General features: G+C 31.9%; 1 protein-coding gene and 1 pseudogene across 1 annotated transcript; one reads left to right on the plus strand and one right to left on the minus strand.

Annotated features, from left to right (window-relative positions):
- Positions 1-6,051: 6,051 nt before the first annotated feature.
- LOC111033248 (putative nuclease HARBI1) lies at positions 6,052-8,263 on the minus strand. The gene is made up of 2 exons (XM_022313911.1): positions 7,798-8,263; positions 6,052-6,710 (listed from the first exon to the last, which is right to left on the minus strand). Exons 1-2 carry the CDS (start codon positions 8,261-8,263, stop codon positions 6,052-6,054), a joined length of 1,125 nt encoding a protein of 374 aa, XP_022169603.1.
- A 662-nt stretch (positions 8,264-8,925) lies between these two features.
- Positions 8,926-9,910, plus strand: LOC111033270 (annotated as a pseudogene).
- The last annotated feature ends 1,572 nt before the right edge of the window (positions 9,911-11,482 follow it).

Below are 11,482 nucleotides of genomic sequence, written 5' to 3' on the forward strand. Positions count from 1 at the left end.
GACAGAGAAATATTTAAACATCTCAATAATTATTACATTTTGTCAATTATGGGTATTTAGCTGTGGTAATATTCTGCATTTCCGCGTAATAAAATGATAATACTCGTACTGGCTACCACGGCTATAAATATCCACGCGCCGCGGCGCATTTGGTTGATTACTAGAGTGGGAGAAAGATTGCCGCGACGCCTTGATCACTGTAGGTAGCAGCACATTACAAGTGAAAAAAGTTCATTTTTCACCGAGAAACATCTCTTCGCACTTCCAATAGTATAGCTTTCATAATTATCGCAGAATATAACGAATGATATCAAATTAAAGTTGATATTATTTACTACATGTTACCAGAGAAATAATAAAAAAAAAATTATTTCACTGTCTATTATACACGTTTGAAAAATTAAAAAATTAAAAATTCATAATACAAATAAAAGTATAAGAGTAGTGTTTTTTCTAAAAAATGACTCTGGTAACACGTAGTAGACATTTTCTTAATTAATTTGGTACCATTTGTTTTTTTATGCGATATTTATAAAAGCCATGCTATTGGAAGTGCGTAGAGGTGGTTTTAATGTCAAAAATGTTACTACGACGGCCTCTTAGTAAACACAAAATAGTACAATTTCATAAAAATATCAAAATGTTTCTGTGACAACGACGACAGGTCTGGACATGCCGATACATTGTCGATGACAATGTTTGTAAACATCCTTTGAAGTTTACCGCTACTCGGCCGATAACAAAAATTTGTCGCCGACAGGGTCCGTGACAATGTCATCGACAACATTTTAAAAACATACTCAAAAGTTTGTCGACGACAATGTCGAAAACATGTGTTTCCGACAAATGTTTCTTTGGTCTGGACGCGGCTTTAGAAAGATAAAGAAAAATATACAATGCAATGAATGTGCTGCAGTTCTATATACAAATAATAGCTGCTCATTAATTGATATTAAAACAAGAGGTTATTTGATAAAACCATCAAAAGATGTTACAGATATATGTATCAAGGCCGAAAGAGTTTTTAAAAGTAACACTGTGTTAATAAAACAAAAAAGCAACCCAATAAACACTTTAATTGTCAAAACCACATCAACAATAGAAATAAACAAACTATTTCAAACTTTAAATAACCACATATTAAACCAGTCTCCTCTACATAACCACTTACTTCAGCTAATAAAAAATATTCTTTTATACTACTTCAAAATCCGTATTCATCATTACAATAAAAATCAATCACAACCTCAGCAAAGAATTCGTTCAGCGCTTACAAAGATTATACATTTTAAACACCAATAAAATTTTTCAAAAATTATGCATTCATTAAATAAATTAAATTAAATAATATCTACACTTTCCTTACTTTAATACATTATTATAATATTATATAGTATATTATACATTTATAATTTGTACTTTGAAAGCTGTAAACTTTCATTATCAGTAGAGTTGTAAACATTGACCTATTATGCCGGCAGTACACATTCGCCGAGACAGTCTCGGCGAAACTCTCGACAAGAATTTAGGTTAGGCGAGGAAGCGCGAGTGCACGCAGTACATTCTCGCCTCTCGGCTTCGGGATTCGGCCTCGGCGGCTCGGCTACAGCGACTACAGTCACTCTCATTTTTGTGTTCAGTACTCAAGTTTTTACTTTTGAACGAAAATGGACGCTGTTGAGGTTGCTGCAGCTACAGCGTATTGCGCATTTGCCTATTATAATTACGTTGACACATTTTGCAAAAAAAAAATTAAGAAGCCATGGAAAAAAAGAAGATGGTGGATGAAAAATATCCATCGAAATAGAACGACGTAAGTATCGGAAAATATTTTAATATTTTAATAAGTATAAGTATTCTAGTTTTATTTAAATATAATAATAATATGTGTGTGAAGTTGCCCCCCCCCCCCAGCTCAAAAAATCTTCTCACGGTAAAAATAATAGTTTTCAAATTCTGAAAACTGGTTTTCAAATGTTTTCAACTTATTTTCAAAAAAATGTCGTAGGTTTGGAGAAAATTGGAAAATGTGGAGGGGGGCAACTTCACACGCATGGTATTAATAATATTTATCATATCAATTATTATTTAATAATAATTATTAAGTAGCAACTTTATAGTTTTAAAAATTATGTTAAGTATTTTGAATGTGTTTGTTGCAGACAAACCATTGAAAATCAGTTTTTGGAATTAAATTGTGAACCTTCTGGGGAATTCGAAAATTTAACGCGCCTTAATCGTATAGATTTTCAATACTTATTAAGTAAAGTGTCTCCAATTATTTCTAAAAAAGACACACATTGGAGATTGGCGATACCTGCTAAATTACGCCTAGCAATTACTCTAAGATATTTGGCCACTGGCGATAGTTTTAAAAGTCTCCATTTTTTATTCAAAGTGTCGAGTGAAATCATATCAAAAATTGTACCTGAAGTCTGTACGGCCCTAGTGGAAGTTTTAAAAGATCAAGTTAAGGTAAAAAACAAATTGTTTGCTTATAATAATAATTATAACTTCAAATATTTCTTTATTTGAAATCAAAAAATTAACGACTTTTCTCTTAAATAAGTAGTATAAATGTTAAACAAAAACAATTAACAACTTTTCTCAAAAGGTATAGTATAAATATCAAACAAAAAAAAATAACAATTTTTCTCATAAGGTATTATAAATAATAAACAAAAAAAAATTAACTTTTCTCATAAGGCAGTATAAATAATAAACAAAATGTAATGTTCAACTTTTATTGTTCAGTAGCTTACTGGTTATTTTCATCAATCATTGAAAAAGCTCTATTAACAATGTTGTCTTCAAAATTTGTTGAATAAGTCGGATGTGTCGAATGAGCATATGATGAAAAAGTAGATGAAGGTCTGCTTTGATATGAAGAGTCCGTAAATGTTGTAAATGGTGAATGAGTAGAGTATGCGTTACGTAGTTTGTTGAAGTACAAACTTTCGACCTCATGCATAAATTCCTCTCGTTCATGTTCTGGCAGTTTTCTTATTCTTTTCACCATCATTTTACCAAAGAGATCATATTCATCATCTTCTTTTTCACTATTTCTTTTGGTAATAACATTTCTTAACAAGCTAAATGCTTCTTTCATTTGGTTACCTGCTTCTTGAAGCTCAGGAGGGGCACCGCAACGTCGAATCGTTGGCGTTGGTCGTGAAGGTGTTATGTGTGGTTGCTCAGGAACTACTGTACTCGCATTCTCTGTTATATTCTCAGGTACCACACTTTGATTTTCTTCGACGTGTACAGCGCTTATTTCCTCACTTTGGCTTTGTTCGTCAGTTACAAAAGACTAAACAAAACAAAAAAAAATTTATATTTATATTTTTGAAAATATAAATGATTTATAGACAAATTTAAATTATTAAAATATAAATTAAAATAATAATAATAATATAATAATATAATATAATATAATAAAATATAAATTTAAATGATTCATAGATTTTCCTTGTAGAAAAATAACATCAAGTAGCTCTAGCTCTACGTTTTATTTTTACAGATGCCGTCTACACAAGACGAATGGCTAGTTGTAGAAAAAGGATTCAGTAAAAACTTTCCGCACGCCATCGGAGCAATGGATGGAAAGCACATTGTCATACAATGCCCATCTCATACAGGATCGGAGTATTATAATTACAAAAAAACTTTCAGTATTGTCCTTTTAGCCTTTTTAAATATCATTTACACCGGCTCCTGATCTGATCGATGCTTTTTTTTTACGCAAATGGCCCCTAAATGTAGCCATGAGCGAGTCTTTTTTTTTCTTTAATTCGGTTACTGGACATTCCAGTTGTCTGCTTAATCGAACCCATGCATCGTTGATTTGTTTCCTGTCTTTGTGGTACAAATGCATCGGGTCCCATATAACGGGTTCATTTTGATATAACTCCAAAAACTTCAACGTAAATTCGTTGGACCAGTCACACATGACGAAAAGCACAACAATAAATAATAAATAAAAAAGCGACGAATATGCGAGAACACACGAGTATGAACTAGGTGCTCTTGGGCTCGCGACTCGAATGGCCTCGTGTCCTTTGACTCGGGCACAAATACCGCTTTCCGACCGAGCGCCGTCGAGGCGAGCCGAGGCTAGGCAAAGTGACACGAGCGCGTCTAGTTCACTCTCGCGCTCGGCTGCTCTCGCGAAGTCTCGGCGAATGTGTACTGCCGGCATTATAATAGGTCAATGGTTGTAAATATTAAACAATTTATGAAGATCAACAAGTTGTATTTTTTCATGGAACAAAAGAAATAACTTTTTCCTTTCTTCCAAATAGGAGTACTAGCTCTATCTCATTCTATGCCCAAGATTGTTACACACGAAAGTTAGGAAACGCTCAGTCCATTTATAATAGGTCATTGTATCCGGACATTTCGGCGTGGCCATTTCGATGTGGCCATCTCGGCGTAGCCGGTTCGGCGTGGGTCTATTTCGGCGTAGTCCTTTTTTCATTTAATTATTTTTTCATTTTTTCATTTAATCGAGCTTAGATAATAAAATGTTAGCATTGCTTATATTGTACCTATAATGATATATAATATTATATATATCATTTATCAGTTTTTATCTGACTTTCATCGGTTAGATGCAGGTATGCTGTATAAACTGTATATAATAATAATAATAATATATATATATTATGGGATTACACTGTCGCATCACATAATCTATATTATCGTCTAAGTGAATAAAGATATGCAGTCCAATGGCCCAGCTGCCGCGGACTTAATTTAATAAAAAAAAAAAATAATAAAGATATGTTTAGGTATAGTTAACCTATACGCTATATCGATAGACGATCATTGAGTAATATAAGATAGTCAAGTAGTCAGTAGTTAGTAGTCACCATGTCACAAGCAATTGAAACTTTCCGTGGACGTGAAATATTTGTACATGATGGGTATATGTATATTTTTGATGCATTTAGTGCAAATAAATTAAAAAAGTTTTGGCGATGTCGTTACAAAGATTCGTGTAAAGCTAGAATTCATACAACAGTTGAAACTTTGGAGGTAATTCAATTTTTTACTATCTTAACTATCAAGTAAGTATTAAATACATTAATTATTATTTTAATTATTAGGTCTTAAAACAAATAAATGAACATTCGACCCATGACTCGGAAGCGGCTAAGATTGAAGCTAATGCCTTGTTTACACGTGACGAGTACTCGGCCGTGTCACTCGTTATGTTACTCGGTCTAGTACCGGAATTGACCGAGTGAAGCGTTTACACGCATTGTATTTGCTCGACCGAGCATTTACCCCCACTACCAAGATTTTACTGTACTCGGCGTGTCTAAACCGCTAACCGGGTGCAACGTAGTAGTTGTGAATTCGTACATTTGTTCTCAACACATTGTTGTCAACACCTGTTATCAATCCAATTACCTATCTGTCTAATTTGTTAAATTGTTTTACTGTTTATTACTTACTTTTTAACGCATTTAACAAAATGTCAACAAAGTGGGATTGTAAAACCACTATCAAATTTATTGAAGAGTACAAATCGTATGATTGTTTGTGGAATTTTAAATCTTCATCTTACAAAAATAAACATATGCGTGAATCGGCTTATAGAAGTATCGTTACAGCAATGGCAATAGAAGGATTTGGTGTTCCAGAAGTAAAAACAAAAATAAAAAATATTCGTTCCACATATGCTCAGGAAATTAAAAAAATAAAGGAATCTAAGAAATCCGGGAGTGGAGTTGATACGTGTTATGTGTCAAATATACAGTGGCTAAAAGAACTTGAACCAATCTACAAGGATGCAGATTCAAGAACAAGTTTTGACAATGTGAGTAATATATTTATTTTTAAATCAATTTTTACAAAATTAAATTGAGATGTAGACAAAATTTTTAATATTATTAATTATTGTATTTAAAGTACACAATATCAAACGGCTATACACCTTAGTAGATCATTCTATCTTGCCATGGAACTGCACCTTCATGAGTGAAGTAATGTTTGTATCTTTCCCCCAATTCTCTAGCTTGTCTAGCTGAATGATTCGATCCGGTATTAACGATACCTACTTGGCATGGAAAAATCTCTTCTCCATGTACCTTCAAAAATTTCACCTGTGTTTTCATCTTCTACATCTACAGTGCCGCTACCCAAATATGTAATACCACTTGTCATTCTTAACCAGTGGTGCAAAGCGCACGCAGTACGAATAATTTTATTGGTTACTTCTAGCCGGGTTGAAATAGGCTTATGGAATATTCGAAATCGACTAGCTAGTATACCAAAAGCATTTTCTACTATTCGGCGTGCTCTAGATAGTCTATAATTAAATATCTTTTCGTCATAAGCCAGAGATCTGTGTGAGTACGGTTTCAATAGGTAGGTTTTTAGTGGGAAAGCGTCATCTCCAACTAAAAATCCACCATCAGGTAATATATTATTATTTTCAAGTTTTTGATAAATTGAACAATTTCTCTCCGAGTTCCTTCCGTTTGCCCCTACGTTTATGTATCGGAAACAATAATCATGATCGACAATTGCCATCAAAACTATACTGTTACTTCCCTTGTAGTTCCAAAACTCACTTCCACATTGGTTAGGAGCTTGAATTGAAACATGTTTGCCATCGATGGCACCGTAACATCCGGGAAAATTCCATCTTGTACGGAAGCCATTCTCTAAAACTCCCCATTCTTCATCAGTTTCTGGAACCTAAAACAAAATATACTTTTGGAGTCAGCATAATTTAATCAATTACGAACATTAATATACATTTTTTATTGTCTTATTATATTCGATTTTATCTTGTTGTTATTGATTAATGAGTATAGTTTGTATTCTGTGTGAGGGACAGCATTTATTTATAGAAAATATTTTTCAACGATATATAAAATTAGTGATAAGTGATGACATGAATTATTAAAATAGTTTTACACATTTCTAGGTATATATTAATAGTTGAAGGTTGTTGTATATAAATCAAAAATTGATTATTTATAAAAAAATGTGTTCTTACAATTTTTATTTTATTAGATCGAATATAACACGGAGGTACAAAATGTGAACACTGAAACAACTGAAGAAGCACTAACCAATAAATTACCGGAAAGCCAAAGTTTTACTACACAGTTACCTAGTCAAACTAAAAAAAAAAGAACTGCCTCTGTACTAAGTGCTGTGGCTGACTTGAAGTCAATACATGATGCGATCAATAAATCTGAGCCCGAGGAAGATTCATTCGATATATTTGGGAAGAGTGTTGAAATGCAACTGAAGAAATTTCTTTCTCTAGAAACATCTTTAAGAGCGCAAAGTAAAATTCAAAACATTTTGACTGAAATGGGAATTGAAGAACTGAATAGACAAAAACGTTCATCAACACCATTATCAACAATATCATACATGAATCCCTCATCAGTTTCGTCGGGATTTGAGACATATTCCAAAATTTCTGAAGGATCAAGAAGTGCATTTCCTACTGTTGAAAATGATAGTCAAAATCAAAATCAAAATGATTTGTTAAACAAAGCTATTTTTCAAACTTTCAGCTCCCCATTAGAATATGGCCAGTGATAAAAATTTATTTTTTATAATTATAATTTAAAATGCCTACGAAACTAAAAAGTAAAATTGGATTTGTTTTATTTATTTTTAAGTTTTTATAAAAGGATTTATATATTTAATTGTTTACTTACTTATTAAGTTTTTATAAAAGGATTTATATAATTTAATTTTGAGCTAAATTAATATCACAAGTTGCATTATTCTGACATTTGAATATAAATTATTATTTCCTTATCTTAATATAATCCTTTAAGAAGTCGTAAATAGCATCTAAAACTTCAGGAAGAAATGTGGATATCGATGGTTTAGGCACTCGAAAAATATGTTGGAGAGTTCTGAAACTATTTTCTGTCGCCAAAAAAGACAAAGTTACTTGTAACTTATCTTTTGCTGATATGGCTTCTCTCATTGCTGTGTCTGATCGTTGAATTTTATCCGAGATATTTTGTAAAATCAGTTGAAATTGTTCAACATTCATCCTCATAAATGATCTATATTCGTTTACATCTTCACTTGCTAGCTCTCTAAGAAGTCCAACAGAAGCACCGTGTGTGCCTCGATGTAAGATCCATTTTCTGGTCCAAATCCGCTTCCTCTTTTCTGTACTTTTCTGCAACTCATCTTCCAATAATTCTATCATCATTGGTGAGATTTGATTTACGTAATCCTTGAAAAATCGTTTTATTTTACGATGACGATTCATAGTCTAAATAAATATTTTTGATGAAAAAAATACAATTAATACAATTTTACAGGTTAAGATGCCACAACTATAATATTATGTATATTCACAACTACAGAGTACTGAACTACTCGTTACACGACACTCGACTAGCGGCTTAGACACGCCGAGTACCATACATCTTGGTAGTGGGGGTAGTCATTCGGCCCAGTGAATAGAAACTGTTTCTATTCACTCGCTCGCTTATTTTACTCGTCCGATTACTAGGCCGAGTACTGGTTCCTTGAGTTCACACGGGACAGTGCTCGGCCGAGTTGACTCTCTCGGCCGAGTACTCGTCACGTGTAAACAAGGCATAATTCTGCAGTTACTAAGATGAAAAAACGAGCACGTGAGACAATGGAGCCTACATCAAATATCATAAATGAATGTACGAGTGGATTATCACAAGCAGGAAAATTAAATATCAAAATTCTAATAACTTCAATTGAGAATTCATTTTAAATTACGTAGGGAGCATTGATGGCCGATGGAGCTTTAAAAAAACAGATAAGACGCGTACGGCGTGAAATTCAAGCTGCACCCGATGCTCCAAAAGATTTAATTTCATTAATAGTACCAGTGAATTACCAGTCGTATTCGCCATCTGAAGGTGTAACTGAACAATTTTTACTACACGATAGTGAACCTGGAGTCGACAGAATTTTAATTTTTTGTCGCCCTCAAAATTTAAATATTTTATCAGAGTCTTCCAATTGGTATGTCGATGGCACTTTTAAAGTAGCACTTCATTTATTTTCACAAGTATACGTAATATTAAGTAAATACCTCGATGGTGTTCATCCCCTTATTTATGCTCTTTTACCCGATAAAAAAAATCAAACGTATGAGCGGTTATTTAAAATATTAATTGAATTAAAACCCGGGTTAAAACCAAAATCAATTGCTTGCGATTTTGAGCAAGCTGCGATCAAAGCAATTAAAAACAATTTCCCTGAAGTTCAAATTCACGGATGTTTATTTAATTTGACAAAAAATTTTAGACTTAAAATGGGTGACCTGGAATTATTTTCGAAGTATAAAAATGATGCAGAATTTTCAATTTATGTTAAAATGATTTTGGCTTTAGCTTTTGTTAAAATTGATGACATTTACAATAGTGTTAACTTATTATATGATGAACTGCCTGAAGAAATATTTCCTCTCTTAGAATGGTTTGAAGAAAACTACAACGGTACAGTTGTAAGAAATCGTCGTCGAATCCCACTTTTCCCCACTATAATTTGGAACGTTCATGATCGCATACTTAGTAAATAAGATCGAGCAAATAATCACGCTGAAGCGGCAAATCGTCGGCTTAATCTACAAATGGCCGTTGACCACCCGACACTATGGGCATTTATATCATGTTTAAGGAGAATACAAAGTGGCCGAGACACCTTCTTTTGCCAATTAGAAACAGGCAAAAGTCCACCAAAAAAGAAAAAAAAATACATTGACGTCGATAAACGTATTTTAAAATTAGTCAGCGATTATGATAACCGTAATATGAGTTTTTTAAGAGGAATAGCACATAGTTTAAGTATGATGACCTGAATATTTTTATTTGTAATTTTAAAAGCATTCTCCTTATTTTAATTAAATTTGTATTATTTATTTATTTTTTATTATTTATTATTATTTATTTATTATATTTATATTTTATAGTGACCTACCTAATTTCTTAAAATGGCCCTACGCCGAAACGGCCCTACGCCGAATGGCCACGCCGAAGTGTCCTAGACCGTAACAGTATTAATAACAGTAACTGTTATTTTCACTGTTATTTTTCAAATAACAATAACAGTTTATAACTGTTACAGAAAAAGATAACAACTTGCCATCACTAAAACAGAATACTAATAATAATAATGATATCACGATATCAATTTATCGATAAGGTACGCGACGCAGTATGTCAGTATTTTACATATATGAGAGAGAGATAAGTAGGGTCTCACTTTCAGTACTGCTTGTTAGGTTATGTTCAAAAAAAAAAAAATAATACGTGGTAGTACTTGCTCAAGTCCAATAGTTAGCCTACATGGCTAACATAGCCTTCCTAATTTACTAAATCACTAAATCTAAAAAATTAATATTAGATAAGTACCTGGATAATTACCACTAAAATTTTTTTTTTATAAGCTATAATTTAACATTTACATTTTTTTTTTTTTATAATAAAATCAAATATTTGATTTATGTTGCTTTATATTTGAGATGAACTCGATACTATTTTTAGTCTTCTGATGATTGTATGTATGCATAAATTTGCATACTCTAGGTATGATAGGTATAACTAGTAAGTATTAGTACTATTAAATGGCCTGCAGGTACCAAGCAATAGTAATATATTGATTGTAGAACAAACTTGAAACAATTCCAACCTTACCAAAAATACTTCAATGTTGACAACCGCTTAGCTTAGATTATCCTTCAATAATAATAAGAATATAATACAATTGGGTTGAGTATAAATTAGTTTAAAACAAATAATACTCACATTGTAACAAAAATGTTATTTTGCTATAAAATTGAAATCTTAATAATATTTTAATTTGCAATATTTTCTTGTTAAGTAATTTGAAGTTTTGAGAAATTGAAAATGTTATTTGATGTTTTATTCTTTGATTTACTGTAGGCATCAAACTACCAACCAAATGTTTGTAAAGAATTATATCATAATAAAATATAGTAAAATAAAATAATTATAACTTACCAACTAATGATAGGTAGTTGGGTACATAATTGTTCAAACATATTTCCAATAATACCTTCAAAGAAATTGTGTTCAATCTGATAAGCCCATGAAAATATTACTCATACATTAAATACAATACAATTTTAATGTACCTAATACTTAATAGGTACTGCAAAATTTGTTCGACACATAAAATAATATTAAAACTTTATTAAATAATATAATAGGTATTTTTATGCGCAGAGAATAATTAAAATTAAAATCATATGTTAATCCTTGTTTAATTGTTATCAAACGGTAATTTGTTGATCAATAAGTTATTTATCAAATCTTATCAGAAAACGATACAAGATTATAACACATAATAAACAGAAGGGAATCGAAATCAATTTTAAATGGGTTCTTATGGGCGATGATAAAAACACGTCCGACATATTCGAAATTCTCCAGGGTAGCCGTATGTCGGGATATTCATATTTGTTTATAATTTATGGCAGCAC

Source organism: Myzus persicae, unplaced genomic scaffold (assembly GCF_001856785.1).
Source record: "Myzus persicae strain clone G006 unplaced genomic scaffold, MPER_G0061.0, whole genome shotgun sequence".
Taxonomy (NCBI): domain Eukaryota; kingdom Metazoa; phylum Arthropoda; class Insecta; order Hemiptera; family Aphididae; genus Myzus; species Myzus persicae.